The sequence below is a fragment of the Schistosoma mansoni genome, chromosome W (genome assembly GCF_000237925.1).
Source record: "Schistosoma mansoni strain Puerto Rico chromosome W, complete genome".
Lineage (NCBI taxonomy): Eukaryota > Metazoa > Platyhelminthes > Trematoda > Strigeidida > Schistosomatidae > Schistosoma > Schistosoma mansoni.
In genome coordinates, this window is record NC_031502.1 from 11,392,875 (window position 1) to 11,414,538 (window position 21,664).

General features: G+C 34.3%; 1 protein-coding gene across 1 annotated transcript; it reads right to left on the reverse strand.

Moving 5' to 3' along the window:
- Positions 1–432: 432 nt before the first annotated feature.
- Positions 433–21,298, reverse strand: Smp_135010 (putative oxalate:formate antiporter; the record flags this gene model as incomplete). The annotated part of the gene is made up of 9 exons (XM_018788535.1): positions 433–1,215; positions 2,751–2,850; positions 13,196–13,318; positions 15,232–15,343; positions 16,357–16,379; positions 17,392–17,448; positions 18,615–18,738; positions 19,866–19,975; positions 21,245–21,298. The coding sequence occupies 9 exons, from the start codon at positions 21,296–21,298 to the stop codon at positions 1,055–1,057; spliced, it is 864 nt and encodes a 287-aa protein (XP_018654068.1). The 3' UTR covers positions 433–1,054.
- Positions 21,299–21,664: the final 366 nt, after the last annotated feature.

Below are 21,664 nucleotides of genomic sequence, written 5' to 3' on the forward strand. Positions count from 1 at the left end.
TCATTTCAAAGTGATCAAAATTACAAATTAATCCGAAATTTGATTATCTAGATCCTAGTCAAAAACTGAAATACGTCAAAAGGCATATTTTTACTTTAGATCACCTTTAAAATGATGGATACTGAATTTCAGCTCCCATAAATAACGGTTCCAGGTACTAAGCTTCTGTCTGATTAACTAAAATACCTTTTTTAAAAGTAATAAAACATTTTTATAAGGATGATGATGTCTAAACAATTTACCATCCAGCTATTTATTATGTAATTGACTTCATCTAAGATATCATATACTCCAGTGTATGTAAATCATGCTCTACATTACATCTATCCATATTTGTGGGGGATCTAATCACACCAACTGTGGTGCAACTATTCTGTTACATAATTCATATTAAATTGCCTTGGTAACTAACGTTTAAAACAAAATGAGAGTAACAGAGAGAAGTTTCTACTACCAAGCAAATAATTTACTCAAACTATTTTATCGTAAAGAAGTTAACTCACTGGATTTAATTTTTGGGTATATAATCAAATAATGTCATTCATAATAAAACAATATATTTCTTACTTCAGTATGAAAATGTTCGTTAATGTATATTAGGAAAGAATTACATATTAACCAATTAAAATATAAAGCATTAGATCCAAATTAGCAATAACTGTGATTTTTAAATTATTCCCAGTTAAAGAAAAAAAATAGCATAAAAACAAGAAAATTAAGAGAGATTATCCATTTACGAACACAGTTTAAAATAAAAAACATAGACGGTAAAAACAAGACATATTTATTTATACTTGAAAGTGCATAGTTTTCCTGCTTTTTTAAGATTCGTTTTATAAATCTGATGGTTTTTAGAAAAAATGTTTTGCATATTATAAAATTCACATAGACAATTTGCTAAACTCAATGATTTTTGTAGTAAACATAGCTAAGAAAAAAAAGGAAAAAACGATTGATGGTTGCTGAGCAGGAAAAAGTTATCCATGTTTTCAAAGAACTACAGCTTAGTTGATTAAAACAATCATGTAAGTATTGTATTTTTTCGAGTGTTTCTTTAATTGTTTGGATTAGGTTGATTAAGTCTTTCTAGTTCTTCAGCAGTTACACAAACAGGCTGAGGTATTCTTAAACCTCGGCAGGTATCAGTACACATTTGGCAACGGTTGAGTTTTTCAGGCATCTTTTGATCTTTAATCCATAAGGCAAGGAAGAATGCTATTAACAATGAAGAGAAAATACAAAATTAAACGTGAAAAATGACTAGCAAGTTACTTCATCAAATCAAAATATTCGTATATCATTTAACAAAAGGTAAGACTTTAAAGTAACGCTATTTTTACTCATAAAAGCTGTAAAAGTCGTACCGTAGAATCGAATAGGTAAGAATGGAAAGAAATTATCGTGTAATAATTAATCCATCCATGGGATTTATCATCAAACAAAACGATCTCGTAAATTCAAAAAAATCTTTCCTCTGCTGACGACAGGTGATTAGTACAGCCAGACAAGATTGTTGATCACATCTCAGGAAACGGTTTTCCAAGATTCTTTAGGAACAGATTATTACATTGAACATTTTTCAGGTTGTCTGCAGTTACCTGTTTTGTATCATTTAAAATTTTATTTATCAAAAACTTAGTAAATCTCTTCTTGAACAATAAAAAAAAAATTAAATGGCTATTTTTGGTATTTATTTACAAACCTCTTGTTAAATTAAGCTAACAGACTACATCTCAGATAAATGTTCAAGCTTAATTTACATCTAATAATTACATATATTAAAACTATTGAGTGGATAATATTCACTAGAATGAATTTCACTCCACATTTTCTTAGTATCTAAATCCCAACAACTAAACGGTCTGCTTATAAATATTTTTACCTTTTCTAAAGCTATTGCAATAAATAACAGAAAAATTACATTTAGTTGTTGCTTAGAAAGCGAATTCTATGAGCTACTACTGTTACATCGAAACGTGGACGTGATATTTTGTGACATATGATGCTTAAGTTATATTTCAAGGTAACATCGTACGATATTTCAGTCCATTTATTGATAAAAACCAAATAAGCCAACTTGATCTGAGAGGAATAGAATATCATGTGCAATCATGGTTTAAACGAATTTTAAATAAATGATTCCAGAAATACAGGAAAACAGTTATCTGATTACAAAAGGTTGTATCTTAATTAGTAACGTGATCTTTTATTAGTTAATTGGCTTTGATTTTGTTAATCCCTGAGTGTACCGATACTCTAACTGTTATATGAATTATTGTTACAACCGTAGGTTTTATGCTAACCTGATTAATTATCCAATTTAGTTACATGATAATTTATCAAAATATATCTAACGATATATCAGAATTCGCCTACTAAATTCCACTGAAGTCTAGTTTTTCAGGGCTTTGGTGTTTGAGTATTTTTAATTAGAATCCATACATAATAAGTATGTACACTTTGTTATGGATGTGAGAATAGGATCATACTCGTTTGAAAAGCTTTAGATTCACTCAGTTGTTTTGTCGTAAGTTATAACTGCTTGTTTTTACCTATTTTGAATATTTTCTAGGTAAACCTCGGTACTGATAAATTTCACAACATACCCTAAAAGTATTTTAGTAAGATAACAGATCAGTAATGTTTAAGCTCTAACACTAATTTTGATGATGAACACCTGTGAGAATCTTGTCACTTCATGGCTTTATTATTAAAACTATTGGACAGTGAATTTGGACTGTGTTACTTACCAAACAAGCATACGAATCCACAGCCAGTAAACTGAACTACATATGCATTTTGATAGCTCACAAATGTCGTTACCATTGCACATAAAACGCTTCCTACAGTCTTAAAAAATACGTAAAATAAAAACTAAATTACATTTTATATTCAGTAATATTTATCAAATTTATGTTCACTTAAATAGATAAACAAGTCTCATGATAGTTGTTGTGTCTGTTATTCAATTAAGCTTATATTTTCAATCTTATTATTATTTTTACTGTCTTGTGATTTTGGCATTGTGTGTATTTTCCAAGTTATTTCACACTTTTGGTGTTAGTATTTGATTTACATTACATCTTAAATTGCAATAAAAACTACAGAAACAATGACGACTTATTATATATTACGTATGTATTTGTATTTATATATTTGTAAATAGCAATCCTCTTCTAGAACATAAGTTTGGTGTCAACTCATGCCTATGATTACCAGATCTCATATATATCACTTCTCAGTTTTCTATTGTTTTTAGCGCTATGGCAAATACACTTTACGATTTGTAAATTCCCTATGTCGTTTTACTGCAGAGGAATATGGGATTTAAAATGGTGAGTATTTAGGCTGGAAATTATATTTACTATGAATGACTGGTTAGAGTCTTTTTAGCAAGGTTGTTTTTTACGGTTAAACTATAGCCAAAGAGGCACTAGAGAACAAGACAAAGAGCATTACAAAGGCTTTACACAGCTTTCCTTCTAGACACGGGCATACTCTACGAATTTAGCAGCAGGTTCCTAGCCTTACAAGATCTGCTCAAAGAAGAGGAAACTACTGTGGAGAACAACTGGAAATGGATTAAGGAAGTAATAACTGCAGTATGCCATAAGGTGCTGGGATGCAAAAAGCATCACCACAAAGAATGGATTTCTATCGAAACATTGTGTATGATTGAAGGAAGGAACAACAAAAAAACAGCAATTAACAACAGTTGAACAAAAACACAGAAATTCAACGTACAAAGTGAATACACAAAAGTAAACAAACAAGTGAAGAAGAGCATTAAAGCCGACAAGCAGAAACATGTGGGAGAGCTAGCAACGATGGTGGAAAAAGCTGCAAGAGAAGGGGATATGATACAACTATATGATACGACAAAGAAACTGGAGGAGAAATATAGTAAACCATAGAGACCGGTCAAGTACAAAGAAGGAAAGACAAACACGGAGATTCGAGAACAGAAGAAAAGATTGTTAGAATACTTCGAGGAACTGCTGAATAGACCAGCTCCATTGAATCCATCGGATATTAAAGCAACACCTACAGACTTTCCTAAAGATGTCACTCCACCAACGATCAAATAAATCAGGATGGCCATCAGACAAATCAAGAGTGGGAATGCAGCAGGACCTAACAATATACCAGCCGAAGTGCCAAGGTCAACATAGAAGTAATTACAAACATGCTCCACCTTCTATTCAGGAAGATTTGGGAGGAAGAACAGGTTACAATGGACTGGAAAGAAGGCTATCTCATCAAGATACCAAAGAAGGGAGATCTGAGCAAATGTGAAAACTACAGACGTATCACACTACTGTTAGCACCAGGAAAAGCTTTCAACAAAATGTTGCTCAACTGGATCAAAGATTCAGTAGACGTCCAACTTCGGGATCAACAGATCGGATTCCGTAAAGATCGGTCGTGAACAGCTCAAACTGCGACATTACGGATCAGTGTTGAGCAATCAATCGAATGGAACTCATCATTATACATAAACTCCCTTGACTATGAGAAAGCGTTTAACAGAGTGGATAGGAGAACCTTATGGAACCATCTTCGACACTATGATGTACTTGAGGAAATCTTCAACATCGTACGGAATTCTAATGACGTACCACACTGCAAGTTGTGCATGGAGGACATCTGACAGATGCATTCCAAGTGAAAACCGGAGTCAGACAAGTCTGCCTACTCTCCCCCTTCCTTTTTCTTCTGGTGGTCGACTGGATTATGAAGACCTCTACATCTCATGGGAAGCACGGAATACAATGGACATGAATTTGAATAATGCCAGAACAAACATTGGTGCAGAATAATATGAATCTATCAAGTTTCATCGTTTCTCATCAGCTGCTTACAAACATAAATGTATGGAAAGTTAAAATTGAAGTAAGATATCATGTGAGGCAATTGATATAGATGAACGAAAAGAAATAGAATGACAAGGGTTATTAATAATATATATATATATTCAAGAACAGGTTACAGGTAATATGAAGTTGGAATTAAAAACATAAGAAGAGGTTGATGCATTAATCAAATGAGGTCTGTAGACCAGTAAGATAGATTGTGTGATAATTTTAGAGGTTATGAAGGGTTGACATAAGATTACTGGAATTAAAGATTGATAAGTTACTTAATAACTGAACAGGATTTGAAGAGTTAAGAGAATTAAGTGAACGAAAACTTAGGAGTTAAGGGATGGTTTCGGTGTACATAAAATACGACCATATAACAAAATTGACACTAATAAAATAATGATAATGACAAAAATAATTTGCTAAGGTAGCGATAAGTTTATTACCATCTCTTTCTGGATACATAAATCAGGTTTGAGTTTTTTTTATCACTATTGCCTTAGCAAACCAAAGAGCCTCTGCTAATAATTTCAAAGACTTGTGGAGTGTCAACGGTATGTCAGGTGTCAAGTAAATGCCGAGCTATTGCACTCTTTAGAGCCATTTCGCCTCTCAGTCTCAAATTTTTTGGGACGTGCTCGGAAATGTGAACATGTACTCTTCCCTCTGTTCTTCCAATGTATGTGCTTCGGTACGTACATGTAAACCGGTAAATGCAGTTGGAGGTACTAAGGAAAGAGAACCTGTCAATTCTTGTTTGTTTGAGTGAGCAGTTCGTTTCATACCACGTCGTCTCTCTCGCTGATAGATAAGCAACCTCCAACGCGGCATTTATCCTATGGTTAATTATTCCAGTAATCTCATCTCCTTTGAGGGGCAGATACGAGAAGTAGGTTTTCATTGCTACTGTATCGCATTTAACACGGACGCTGTTTATGACATACTTTTCTATGAATTTCGCTAGATATGCATTTTCTTGCAGGCAATTTGTAGTGAACTCAAGTTCTTCTTCCAGGCTTTCCTTACAGCAAAGTTTACGTGTGCGGTTAAAAAGGGTCCGTACAAGTTCCTTTTTGTAACTCATTGGACAGAAACTGTTGTAATTGAGATAAAATCCACTCCAGGTACTTTTGCAGTGGATATGTCTTTGTAATGTGCCATCTGAGGTTCGTTTGATTCCAATAACTAAGAAATATAATTTATCTTCTGTTTCATGTTCCATAGTGAAATCTATATCCTTATGTGCCTTATTAAACAGATCAAGTAGGTACAAAGAATGCTTATGAGTGTTGCAGACAAGAAATGTGTCATCAATATATCTACAGGAGAGTGTGGTTTCTTTGATTGAATGGTTGAGCTTTCTCTGTTCCAGGTTTCTCATAAATATATCAGCCAGCATTGAACACAGAGGGCTACCCATGGCTACTCCATCAATTTGGTGGTACAAAATATTGCTGAATTGGAATTGTATATATTTGGTACACAAGAACAGGAGCTGTTTGAATTCAGTGATTGGCAAAGAAAGGAGTTCAGGATATTTACATATGATATCTGTCGTTTCTTTCAAAGGAATCTTTATTATGAGAGATGAGACATCAAAAGATATCATGAATTCATTGGAAGCATTTAGGCTGTCCAGGACTTTGTACGAATTCAAAACTATCCTTCAGACTGTAGGGAGCTAGTTTCTTACGGATTGGTTCTAAACACCTAGGCAACGAGTAGACGAGTTTGTGGAAAGGTGGATGCACAGCTTAGATGCAACTAGACGATTTTAACTTCACGTAGCTCTTCTATCCCATACACTGCAACAAATACAGGTTATAACAGCCAGTGTAGCAGCAGCCTCTACAGCAATAGGTCACAGAATTCACAAGGGAAAAAGCAAGGTCCTGAAATACGATACAGTGAGCCCCAACTCAATCACACTTGATGGAGATGCTCTGGAGGAGGTGGAAAGTTTCACATACCTGGGTAGCATCATTGATAAACAAGGAGAACCTGATACAGATGTAAAGGCAAGGATTGGTAAATCAAGGGCAGTATCCTTACAATTGGTTAGCATATGGGACTCAAAATAACCGCCATTCAGCACATCAGAGTCAGAATTTCCAATACAAACGTCAAGACAATTCTATTGTACGGTAATGAAACTTGGAGTACCACTACAACTATCACCATAAAAGTACAGGTATTTGATACGTCTGTAAGTTGAACGCTATATTCAGATCCTAAGCTATTCTGATAACCCCAGGCTAGAACTACTCAGCGACTTGAACACCAAGGAGAAGACTCGAGTATGAGAGAAAACACTTTACTGCAAGGTTCATTTATGTACAGAAAATACAGGGATTTTATAGTAATTAAGAGACCTTGAGTTTACATAGTAGCAGTGTGTTAATCAGCCAATCAGGATCTCGTTATTTTAGTAACATAACTTCACACAACTTCTAATTAATCGCTGATTGGTTGGGGCTCTTTATGAGCCTCTGGAGGCTCTGTTAGAGTTCTCTGGAAGCCGACTTAACACCTGTGGACCATCCTCACAGTATTTATAAACAATTGTCTACGCAAGATATTCAATGTCCGTTGAGCAGATACCATCAACAACTTACTATAGTGGAGAAAAAACCATTGCGGAAATCATCAAACTGGATCACGAGTCAAGCCCTAACTTGGAATCCTGAAGGGAAAAGGAAAAGAGGAGGACCAAGGAATACATTGAGTCGGGAATTGGAAGCAAACATCAAAATAATGAATAGCAGCTGAAAAGGATAGTCCAGGACAGATTTGAATGGATAATCCTGGTGGGCAGCCTATGCTCCTCCACGAAGAGTAATAGGCGTAAATAAGAGAGAATGACCGTATTTGCATCAGCATTAAGAAGCTAACTGTGGAAGTGAGAATATGATGATGGATATATGCAGGCAGGTATGGTTATTAATATTAAAGACAGGATTTTCTGATACAATCTTGGATACCAGGACAGTTTTATATGAGAATTTGTGGTAAGCAAATTGAGTTGAAAAAAGAATGCGTTTGGCGTATTTAGTAAATGGCTTAAGCATAAGGCATCTAGACTATCTGAAGAAAGCTATTCGAATATTGAATTTCAATCAGTTTCCGTGTCCTATCCCAGTGTCTTGGAGTAGTGAAATATGTGTGTGAACCGAAAAATAGATACATTTCTCTCGTTGAATTAGAAGTCATAGGTAATGTCTCATATGTTTTGGATCTAAACAGAAGCCATTTTCTTGTCAAACAAAAAATTTTAATGTACAGAAGGCTGAACAGAGCATTCATAGTTCATGGGTTGTGAAATAACACATGGTTCAAGCCTAAGAAAACTTTTGGAAACATTAACTATGATAAAATTTAAAAGTTGTGATGCTCACATTATACTCATAAATAAGTCAGTTAGCTACAACGTAGAACCAGGCATATATATGCATTGGTCCAAGTTGCCACACCTAATAAGCACAAGATAAACATCAAATTCATAGAAGCAGTTACTTCAATGATAATAAAAAAACATTTCATATAAGGATGTGATGCAGAGAGAACGTATTAATTCGTAGAAGGAAAGATATAAAGTAATTTTAATCTCACGGTTTAAGGGAAGACAAAGAGTCGATACACCCAAGCTATTGTGATCGATTCTGAGCCATGTCACACAGAGTCTACAACCATTGATTACGATAGTCACGCGGACTTCAACCAAGTAGTCTGCATCTACTAACATGGCTCAGATCTAGAGTTAGTGACTTCGAGGACTGAAGTCACGTTTCGGCTTGGCCACCCCTTACTTTCTTCCATCCGTCTCGAATACTAGTCAGCATTGCGCGTCGTAGTAGTCGGTGGTTCAGCATGCGTAATACGTGGCCTAACCATCTCGACCGATGTAGATTTACAACCTCATCAGCTGATTTGCCATCATTCCCTAATACCCTTCATGTAAACTCACTATTAATTACCCGGAGATCCCAGCAGATACTGGAAATATTTCTAAGACATCTGTAATCAAATACTAGTAGCTTACGAGAATCGTCTACTTTTAATGGCCACGTTTCGCAGCTGTGAAGTAAAACAGCACGAAGTGCTGCGCAGTATATTCATCTGTTAATTGATAGATGGATACCTCGCCTTCTCCATAGATGATGTAAGTTGGCAAAGCCAAACGAATCCATGCAGAGATCTCGTTAGACACCAACCCAATAAAACTGATCAGACTTCAAAGGTAAGTGAAGTTGTCGACGCGTTCGACTACTTCACTCCCTATCCTTAGTTCAGGTGTTGACGCAGGCCAGTTCTGGAGCACGCAATTCCTATTTAGATTGGGAGGAACATCCCAAACATTCTGGCATTGTTGCTCAGTGCTGCCAAAAGACTGCATTTTGTCAGCGTCTTCACCAAACAGCACTATATCATCTGCGTATTCTCAGTCAATAAGTAGACCTCCTGGTAGGTCAATTCCTGAAAATTCAGTCGACGAGAATGTTATTTCCAGCGGTAGGTCTATGATGAAGTTAAACAGAAATGGAGATAGTGAACAACCTTGTCGGACACCACTTGAGGTTGCAAAATCATATGACAGTTCGCCGTAAGCTCTCACTCAACTGGTAGTGTTCGAGTAAAGAGATTTCACAAGGTTTGTGTACTTCTGAGGTACACCTTTCAATGACAGACACTTCCACAGAACCTCTCGGTCTACAGAGTCGAATGCTGCTTTAAAGTCAAGAAAGACCACCATTGTCCGACGCCGATAAGCATGCCTGTGTTCTAAAACCTGATGAATGATGAATATGTGCTCGATGCAGCCACGACCAAGTCTGAAGCCAGCCTGATATACTTGTATTTGCAGTTCACGAGTCTTAGGTGTCCGATAATTATTAAGGCTGTATTTTAGATGTTATATTAGTCAAACTAATCCCTATATGGTTATCACAGGATGATTTTGACCCCTTCTTATATATTGGCACAATCAGTGGTTGCGACCAGTCAGATGGGATTACGTCCAACTCCCACATTTTAGCTAAAATATTAGTCAATCTAATCACTAAAACTAGACCACCATATTTAAAGACCTCTGGAGCCAATCCATCTGGACCAGCTGCTCTTCCTCATTTCAGATTAGATGTAATTTTTAAACTTCACTTAGAGTCAAGGGGCCTATTTCAATGTTCCATTCAGGTTGTTTGGAAATGTTGAGTACTGTGGAGTAGATGAATGCCAGCTAATCTGCTCCTTAAAGTGTTCCACCTGTCGTTCTAAACGTCTAGACTGAAAGCAGATAAGAGTGTCCTCTTTTTCCGAGGTCGTCTCACTCACACTTGACTTCCTAATCCCAGTTTCTTTTATTAGTCCGAAAAGCTGTCTTATGTTACCTACTTTTGGTTAACCTAGATTTGATTTGTTTTCGTTCTTCATCGTGTTTGGAGCCTGATGACATGAGTTTACGTGAATCCATATGTGCAATAAACTTGGGAGAAATCCATTGGTATTTCGTAACCCTTTTTGTTTAAATTACTAATAGATGTTACTGCTGTTTCCACAGCTGTTCGCATATCTTTCCAGGCAATATCCGGATCAGCCTCGTTTACAGAACTGTCTAGATGTGAACTCAGTTGTTTCTGGAACTTACTTTTGACTTTCTCGTCACTCAGTTCAATTCTAATGGGTTTTCTTAGTGTAGTTTATCTGCGTCTAGTGAGGCGCAAGCAAATGCGTGTTCGTAATAAAGCATAATCAGAGTCTAAACATGTATTCCAGAGAGAGGTACAGTCTTCTATCGAGCCCATCCAACGATGACTGATGGCAATATGGTCTATTTGAGTCCATCGTTGGTTTGCTGCAGGTGGTCGCCGTGTTAGACGATGTCTCTCCTTATGCTTACAATTATTACTTGTCAAAAATAAACGATTGTCTGAGCGCAGTTGCAGCAGACGATCACCATTTTCTGTTCGGTTAGTTGGGATACTAAAATACCCACCTAAATGTCTTTCTATTTGGTTTAAGCTACCGACTTGGGCATTAAAGTCACCTGCAATGAGTAATATGACCGAGCGTTTAGCTTTTTGAAGTCCGGAGAGCTTTCTGTAAAAGTCATCTTTCACTTCATCCGGGTTGCAGTCAGTGGGAGTGTAGGCAGAAATGACGAAAAGGCAACGATGTGTGTCACTATCCTTCTGAGTTCTTACGGAACCGTCTAGCCGAATAACACAGGCGATTGTTAGCAGGGATCCATTCTAAAAGTGTTTCTCCTTCCCTCATACTTATTGCTATGCCTCCATCTGCCAGTCCATCAAAACTTGCCGTCGGGTCGTCAGATAAAAGGAGGGTTCCCCATTTCGGCTAGGTGAGTTCAAGTGAATTGACCAAACCAGGATCATATATGTGTGTTTCGGAGATAGCATACATCAATAGTATGAAATTCTAGGGTCTTAGCCGAAAAGACCTGCTGACCGATTTGACACAGGGCACGTACGTCGAAGGCTCCAATGTGTAGTTTGGGGCGAGGTTCCAGTAGACTTGGGGCAGTATTTCGTGCACTAGAATTGTCGGCTATGGTGATACTTGAGGTAGGAGGGATTGTTTAAACTGAAGAAGGAAATTAATTATAAATACAGTGGTCTTGAGTGATGTTAGAGGTATGAGGACGGTTATCACTTTCTGGTCGCCCAAACCGTGGAAGGATTCTTCTAGAAGTACCTGCAAAGGAAATCAGGTCAGGGTTAGTCTTAGTGACCTGAGAGCATGACCACAGTGTCCAAGAGACAACTGCTTCAGACCAGTCACACACAATCGTTTTGTGGATAAGTTTTGTATTAGCTTCGTACTTGTTGAGGCCTTACCGCCGGAGATGGATATCCGTGGGATAAGGTGAGGTTTGCACTTTTAGGGTCAAACTTTTCTTACCTCACCCTTCTTTGTGGGAAGGCAGCACCGCTGTTATGCTGGTTTTGGGGTTAACACCTTATTGCCATCACACTCCTGTGCAGTCAGCAGTACGACTTCACCCTAGGACTTTGGGTTTGCTGCTTTTACTCTTACCGTCCTTCAACCGATCTGCCTGGCATGGTAGGACCTTGAGGAACAATTGTTCCACCTAGTATAGCCCGATTAGTTCATCTCGATAGGCAAGCCCGACCACCACGTCAAGGCAGTAGCAACAGTCGGATGCACTATATAGAACCAGGCACAAATTTACTCCAATTCACATTGATGGATTTCAAAATAATATATTAATAACAGGATACAAATAATAGCGACATCGATAGAAACGGAAGTTCATGAAACGTAAAACCTATGTATTAGGGTGAAGTAAACTTCAAGAAATAAATCAGGACAAATAATAAGTACATCTGCACTGAAGCATCTAATACTGAATTCTATTATTTGACGTTATAACAACTCAGCAGTTGAAATGCTTACGCCTTCCGAAATGCCCCAAAGCTTAAAACCAATGAATTTGTACCTAGACAAAGTTTCGATTGTATGGATTCTCAAGTTCATATTACGGCCGAATTTAAAGATAGTCATGACTGGGTTGCATAATGAATATACTAAAAGTGAGAAAAATTTGTTAACTTACAAATGCACTAAATATTAAGCCGTAATTGACAGCCATATGAACAGGACCAAACAGAGTTCCAGTTGCAGCAGGCTGAATAACAAATGTACCGCTCAGTGTGAGAAATAAGAGTAGTACCCATATAGTATAGAAAACTTTTAGTGTTGTCCCAGTCAACAGAGAGATATGCGGAAATGTTATCAGAATTACACTCCAGGTAAGTAACATTGTGCACATTGGTAACTGCAATTTTATTAAAGTAGTCAGTTATTAATAATCGATTATACTATACAATTTAAGTAAAAAAAAGTTTTTTTTATTGTTCGTAAAGAAAATAAAAAAATTTAACAATTTATTAACTGGTTAAGGTGCTAGTAGGAAGTAAATTTATGAATTTTGTCAAAAGTCTTCATAATATCCAAGACGTACCCTTCGTTTTTAAATAAGTTTTGACTACTTTTGAATTGAAATGATGTTTTCAGATATTCTGTCAGGTTATTTTTGAACGAACATACATTGAAGCTAGATTTTTAATATAACATATTTCCATGTGACTAATTAGTATGATTAATCTATCTCCAGTAATTTCGTTTTATTTACTTTAAATTTTTAACAAAATGTCTTCCGTGATACTTTAAGAACATAGAAGTTAATTCGCAGGTTTATAGCATCTATAAAAAAGATTTAGGGATACTTTAGTTTAAAGGAATTCTCATATCATCCTTAAAACTGACACGTTATATGTACATACAAAAAAAACTACCTTGAACGAGACGCGATCAACAATCTCACCCCATATAATACGTCCTGCACAGTTGAACAGCGATGAAGCTGTAGCCACAGCTGACAAAAACCTGTCATCGCTAATAAATGTTTGACCAAATAGCTGAAATAAATATACAATAAACCATACTTAATCAACGTTAATCAGTGATCGTAATGAATGTTCAAAGTAAAAAAAAAACGCAAACAGCTGATCTTTTCAAACATCATCTATTTTTTTAAATTGAATTTTTATGAACAGTTAAGGCGGTTTCCTTTAGTTATTTAGAAATAATGAAAATATGAATACAACATAATTTTCCATTAAAAATGAATATTAGCAACGAATTAGTTTGAAACTACATCTGATCAGTAATTACTCTATTACTTCAATAATAACTTTCTGCTTCTAAGAACAAATAATTGTTTTACAACTTGTTCAGTATGTGAGAAGTTGAGCAGTGTGGTGCTGTGAGGATTTAGATAAAATGAAATTTCATTTCCCCAAAGATAAAATGTAAACTGTTGGTTTTGTGCACCTATTTTACAGACTGAGTGACATTGACGTACCCATGGGAAATATCACAAGTTCTTATCAATAGTTAGTTCTACCAGAGAATGGAACTTTTCTCAATTAAACAGTCTGACTTATTGAACGAATCTAAATAAAATCAAGGTATATTAGAGTTAGATTGTGTATTTTCTACAAATATTTAACGAGACAAAACCATATCTGTTCAAATTAAATATTTGATCAATTTCTTTTATTAACTTAGGGTATTATACTATTAAATAAGAATAATATATTTGTAAAATCTCAGCGAATGAATTCGAAGTGAATCAAACGTTTCGCCTGGCAATCTGGTCCAACCTTTTTCAAGGAAATATAATCAAACATCAAAATTATCGAATATAAATAGGTACATGGTTCTTCGGTTCATTGTACACTGAATAGGTCATCCAATCAACGTTAAAAATGTTTCAACTAGGTATATGTATAGTGTGTAAGAGACTTGTGATGTAAAATGATGTGTTAAGATAGCATATTGTATATATACGTAAGTGGTGAGAGGAGAAATTCCATTCACAATATATTGTCTCCTGCCGGTGAATTTTTAAGAAAACATACAATTTTTAATATATGGTATGAATCATATATGTCACAGCATGTATAAAATGAAGATAAATAAACAAAATAAAAGAATGAATTCGAAGAGGAAGAATGTAATTTGAAACTGAATATTTGTGTTATTTTAATGTTCCAATTAATTGTCTAACAAATTCAGATAAGACAACTGATTAGAATCATTGGACGTAATTGTTGTCACTCAGATAATACGAGATAGATAAAACGGAAAAGAGTTCATTCCCTGAGATTTTACAAACATGTTATTCCTATTTAATGTCTTACATCAACTCGGCGCCCAAATACTGTGAAACTATTCGCTCTAATTTAGACGAAAGTTCTTATATATTATACTATTATTCAGAATATAAAAGTTAACGTCTGTTTTACTCATATAATTTCATGCAATTATTTCCCTTTATGAATTTAAATAAAGCCAGAACAAATGTATAGTTATCATTGATAATCTTTTGTCATTCCAATCCCTTACATTCACTTATGTCAATTGTCTCACACTATTTATTACCCCAATGCTAAAATTCTAATACATATTTGGTTGTAAGCAGCCGATGAGAAACCACGAAATATACTAAAATTCATATTATTCTGCATCAATATTAGTCATATAAACACGATTACATCTGCTGATGGTACAGTGACTAGATAAATAAACATTTGATTCATTTCAGTTAACAGGCACTACTATTCTCATAGTTATTCGATCAAACAACAATAACATTTCTTCAATGTCCATAACTGCTAAAGGCATAATATTGAATAATTTGATTTAGTAACTGGTCTACAAATATAGATATATTTGTTATGAAGTATTTATGGAAAATACGAGCAGACTATCAGAATTGGGGATTTTAATGCCATTTAAATTAATCGAATGTAAATTTGACTCTTACTTTGTACGCAGAAGTAATGATAGTGATTGGTATTATATCACAAAACATTATGCACCATAACAGATAAAAATCAATATAACGAAAAACTTGTTTTGGACTGATGTTGATTTCCCTGAAAAATAAAATATTTACCAATGATTATTATACGGGCTGAAGTTAAAACAGTTTAAAAAAAAGATTATAAATTAGTTAGTTTTGTGTTAACTAATTCAGGAATAGTGATATTACTTGGTTGACCAAACCAACGTAAGATGGGGAAACTTTAAACCTGCAATCCATTGGCTTGAAGCTAGCACTTTAACCATTATCTAATACCATCATTAATGACTGTCTCACTGTCTGTACGATTTAATCCCACCTATTAAAGCATTTAACTAGAATTTTAAAAAATCCATCTCCACACTAGTCATTGTTGGGTACACAATTAATGTTAAGACAAAAAATCTGTACAGATTGTCAAACGTGAAGTCAGTTTTTAGCATGCGCTATACGGCAACTTAGACCAAAGTAGGTTGAGGTGCATTTCGATCTAAAATTAAGTCGGTGAAATCAAATAATTTAACTATTAAAAAGTACTACAAAATATTAAGATACCTGAAGGTTAAAGCACTTTTTATTGAATACATGGTAAACTAAGTGCAGTAATTGCATTTTTATAAAGAGCAGTAATATTAAAATTTATTGTAATTACATGTTACTAGCAATTCTTCTCTACATTTTATTTGTTTATAATAAAGTCTACTTTATGCTTGCAACTAATGTGATAGTTTGTCGAATATATGGTGATTAATTATTTCTAAATTTTATGAAATATATCAATTTTTATCAGTAAAATGTATATGATCATTAGACTATACTCCATTATCAATGAATAAAAATTTATTAGTAATGTAAGGGAATATAACATGCGTTTGTTATAGTCTCTTTCAATACTAAAAACCTTTATCTAGTTAATTTATTTCTAATTGGTGCAAAGGATGATGGATTCTTAAAACAACTTCACTTAATACAGATTTAATTTACCCTGTGAACTACCATTTATTTCCGCTCATAAGCAGAATGCTCTTAGTGGGGTTAAGTAGTTAAAATCAGTAGTTCTACTTAGCCATAGAAACTGGAACTCACCTAGATAAGCCCGATTTGTCATTCTAGAGTAATAAAAAGCAATTAAATAAGCAAGTTAATTTATGTATGTAAAAGCGATTGGTAAAGAGAAGAGCTTTTAAAAAGTTCTCATTTTAACTTCAAGTAATTTCCAAGACACTCGGAAACTTAGAATGATTGTTAAATGTAGCTTCATGTCAGCGATTGCTTAAATTTGAGCTTGAGTTTTCTTTTTGCCAGACTACATGCTATGCTAAATTCATTAGGTTTGGTGTGATATCATGTTATGACACTCAGTTCTCCTCGTCTACACGAATGGAACGCTAATTTGCCTTACACGATTACCTACACTTGGTACCCTTCCCATTGTCCATTTTACAGGACTTCAAAATAACTCAAATCAAGAACATGGGACTAGCCTGACTAGGACGTAGGTATATTTCCACACCAAAAACAGACAACAATCACAATAAATAATAAGGGTAGGAGAAGATATATATATATCATCTAGTACCTGTCAGACTATCTGCTAGTCTGACTAAGTAAACAACCAATCATTATCTTCCTCGCCCACATATCACATCAGAAGAATGATCATAAATATCCTGCGTATTTTATATTATAGAAGTCAGAAGTATAGATTGTCTTCCCGGATGACATTAGCCTAGTGCGATGTATGATCTATTCAAACTAACAGTGATAAGGGCTATTTTAGATTTATTTATGTCCTTCCACATCAAGCGTGGAAACTACATGTCCAACGCTGTCTTGAAGCATGCAGTACAAAGTAACCCACTGGATGGACAGGATGCTTACAAAAATCAGTTCCAAGTACGAGCGCTGATGATTCGATAGCTTGTTTTAGGGGAAATCACTTCGCGGTGAAGTTTTTTAAAAATAAAACCATTTACACAAACCTACAACCCTGTGAGACTAATAAACAAGTCTTCCATTTATAATAACTTTGATCAGTTAACTAATCTCGCTACTTTAACTTATAAAACTAGAAAATGTAGTAAAATAAAGATGGAAAATAGCATATTTTATTTAACTTACAAGTGAAGATGATGCCTTTGGGCTGCAACTCGGATTACCTGTGTTTGAACCACTTACCTAGAACAGGAATTAGAGATACATATTGAATGGAATATCTATAGCACAAAATAAATATTTTCCATGCAACGTACTCATTTGGATTTACAAGTATGAGTTCAGTTGGTTAAAAATATCACATCACTACCCAAAAAAAACATCTCAATGATCAATAAATACGAGATCATTTATGGAGATCCCTACAGGCAGATTCCTCAAAATTATTCATTTATAGCGTCTCACGTTGAAATAATCTTTCCTATGATATTTTGTCAGTTCGTGACTTGATAACACATCGTTATATTTAGGATAATTTACAATGTTTTAACAAAAAAGAAATGTCAAATATTATGTGTGATACAGCTAAACTTCAACTGGCCATAATTGACTGAGTCATATTAATTACATTTTTCATTTTGTTTTGTGATCTTTTAAATCTTTGGGAATAGTTAAAGGTGTCAAGACTTGAAAAATAATAGTTCAGTCAAAAAAACATTTGCTCAAATCAACATGTATTCTATGGAAAGCTAAATTTTGTTTGGTCGCGACTAGAAAAATACACTGATGCAACCTTGCTCAGGAATGTAAAACAGAACTCACGATCTAAAATGCAACAATACTATGGTTTTCAGTCAGCTCGTTAATTATGGACATGAAAATCCAAAAACATTACGCTTGAGTTTTAAACATTTGAAAATAAGCAGCTGAAAGAATTTTAGAGCAATAAAATAACTATCTGTCAATTTCTACGTGATGCTCATTTTGCAACGGATGTCGTTTCTTGAGGATTATTATCACAGTCAGAGAGCAATTAATTTTCAGCTTCATAATGAAATCATGTTCACGGAGTTCCGTGATTTTACTGACTACCGAGAGTTGGAGATTACTTACTTGGTTAGTGTAACATAGTTATATTTATTTAAATGGATTTCAAGTAGACTTTTTAACGTATAAAGAATCAAATACTCTAATAATTTATTTTGCAATGAGAAAACAGCAAAGTACTGGTTCAATTGAGTAGTTATGGATAAATATTATATAAACAAGCCTATGGCTTGATCGCTTTTCCAATCAGTCTTTTACTTTTTATTTAGCTAAATTTAAAGGGAACCCCTATATAATCAGTGCAAACTATCCCAATATGTTTGTAGCACAGGAATCATTATATTTTAAAACATTTAGCTTACGCGTTTTGAAGTAGGTTTAGGACGTAATAACGCAAATCCAATAACTTGAATAGACAGCAAAATGCCGCCAAGTATGAGAAATGCTGACGGTAAACGGTCCAAAACATCAGGATCGTTAAATCGTCTATCAATATAAAACAAAACTGTATACCTACATATTACGTAAAAGTTGAAACTCTTTTGAGCATTCACATAAAATGAAATATAATTTGGTGATTATGATCCAAAACATTACCGTTAGCATTTTTAAAGTTACCATAGTTGAACATGTTCTTTTAAATATCAGTTTACCTTTTTAAAAATGTTGAACAACTTCATTCTTTATTGTATGTAGACGTTTACGTGATCACAAACTGCTTTCATTACAAACCTGGTCAACCAGAAAAATCTCTCCCGCTTAAAAAATATTTGATGAAACTGAAATGCTTTGAGAAGTTTTTTAGTTCATCGCAAAATATCACATCAATTAAAAACGAATACGGCAAACTATATAAGGTACTACTCTAAACTCAAGATGTATTTATTCAAATAAAAATGCCTGATTTGTCAGGAAACGTTGGTCGAAACGTTCAACGCACTACCGACGAACACATCAGAGACTAACTGCCCCTTTTTGCATCTATTAGTACCATTCAGAACCCAAGTTTTGCGATAGATGATACATCATCCGTTGTTGTGTATAAGCTCATTACTGCTGGAACTTCAAATGTTTAGGAGTACAATATCAAACCATTATGCTTATTATAAAAGTAATCTCTCCTGAACTCATCAAAGATAACTTTTGTTCTTACCTTCAGTATTCGTGTGATTAGGCTTCAGAATTTTCATTATTCTTCGTTTTAATAAAACGAACTAGTTTCTGTGCAAAACACAGTTTGTAATTTTGAAGGCATAATTATAAACATAACAATATTGTTCTTCAGAATCATAGGCCTTTACATCAATTTCGAAAACTCTACTTAATTTATAACTTTACTTAGGTCAACTTTAAACAATAAAATTAATTATTTATAAACAAAATCTGTTTAATGTAAAATTATAATTTAGAAGATAAAACAGGATAAGCTCTCCTTAGGTAAATTATCTCGTTTCAGTGGATGAAATAGAGCTGTCTGTGAGATTACTTTCGAGTTTCAGATTTTATCGATTACTGTTGGATAATTCTAGTGTAAAGCAGCTGTGTAAAAGATTTTCTATGTCTATCTAACATACAATTTTCCTACCTTGTAACACTGTTCACCTTTACATTATTGGGATTGATTAGTGCTGTTTGAATTGGTGTGAAAACCAGTGCTCCGAGACCGAACCCGCCAGCCACCATTCCAACAATCAGGCCGCGATGATCTGGGAACCACTACAATGAGACGAGATAATACTAGTAATCATATATATATATATATATATATATATATATATATATATATATATATATGATAAGTGTCAATAGCTCTAACAACACAAAATTTCTTCCCGACAGAAAATGGTCAGCTGGATTATTCAGTTAATCATAATCAACAAAGGTCACTTGTGTAATATGCCTAAGCATTTTTTGTCATAGATTTCAAATATTCTAGGTGGTACAAAACTGTGGGTAGGAATATTATTCGTCAGCTGAAACCTTGTAATTTTGAGATCCAGCCTATTACTAGGTGACCAAAATAGTAAACTGTTACGTAGAAAATGTTGTATGCAAAAACTATTCAAACGTACAATTTCATCAGCAAAATATACGCGGTCTTTGTTTTAACAACAAATGTTTAGTTTGGACATCGATTCGTAAGTTAGGATTCCAATATTCTTATTAGGGCTAATGCAGCTTCAAGGAAAATTCATCTTGATGCAAGGCAGATTCTTTCAGAAATGAATGGAGCAAAATAATACTTGATTTGATATTATGTAACGATGACATTTTTTACTACTATACCGAGAAAATTCAAGACAAGTCTCTCCAGAACTAAACGAAAGACTTGAAGTGGCGTGTTAAACTTTACCTGTTTATATCCTCTACACTTAATTTAGCTACTATAAAACTATGTAACAACCCACTATTGACTCAGAGAAACAAAATTAATACAAAATGATATTTTGACTATTTGTTCAACAGGCCACAGCTATTTGGAAGGTTATTATCTTGGTGGTAGCTCAGTTATTCAAACTTTAATGAATATGACAGGATGAGATCACTAACACAATAATAACATTTCAAATACACAGAACGATAGAGAACTACCAAACATTTCAATGTATCTTTAGAACTTATCGTTCATCATTCGAGTAGAAAACTCAAATAGTCTCCGTGAGTCATCTAAATTTGGCTTAGGAAATTATACAGTTAACAAAACATTTGGTGTATATTCATCGTATGAAACTTTATAAAACTGAGACAAGTGATAATTCTAAAAGAGTTTGAAACATAACCAATAAATTGACGTATAGATGTTATTTTATTTTAGTAAAAATGGTTTAACATGAAGTTAGCCTTTGCTTTTAATCTCATAAGATGCATGATGTAGTTTCATAATTCATAGGCAAAATATAGCTTATGAATTATGTAGAATCATCAGACAAATACTTTGATCCTTCTTGTAGAAAAAATTGTATTTTTTAAAAACTTAGACAAAACTACTTACCGAAGCTGCAACTGCTAATACTACTGAGTATCCAAGTCCCAAACCAGACCCCATTAAAACTGCATAAGTTATAACCACGCCAACATAAGTTGTTCGAATTGTAAAGTAAGTCAAAAGAACTCCACCACTACAAAAAAACAAGTTAATGAGTATCAAAATTGTAAGAAACGCTTTTTTAGTTCAAATAACCCTGCTTCTATTAGAGTCCTATGTAAAATTCAATTAGCAAGCTAAATATTCATGAACGAATTTCATAAGTATATTATAATAAAGAATGTAGATTTTATGCAGCATAAAACTGAATGTTAAAATCAGAGGAGAATTTGGAAGCAAAATCTCCGACAACATACCTCATTGTAAGACAGCTCACTGCAACCACTATTCTAAATCCTAATTTATCAGCTACTATGCCACCAACTG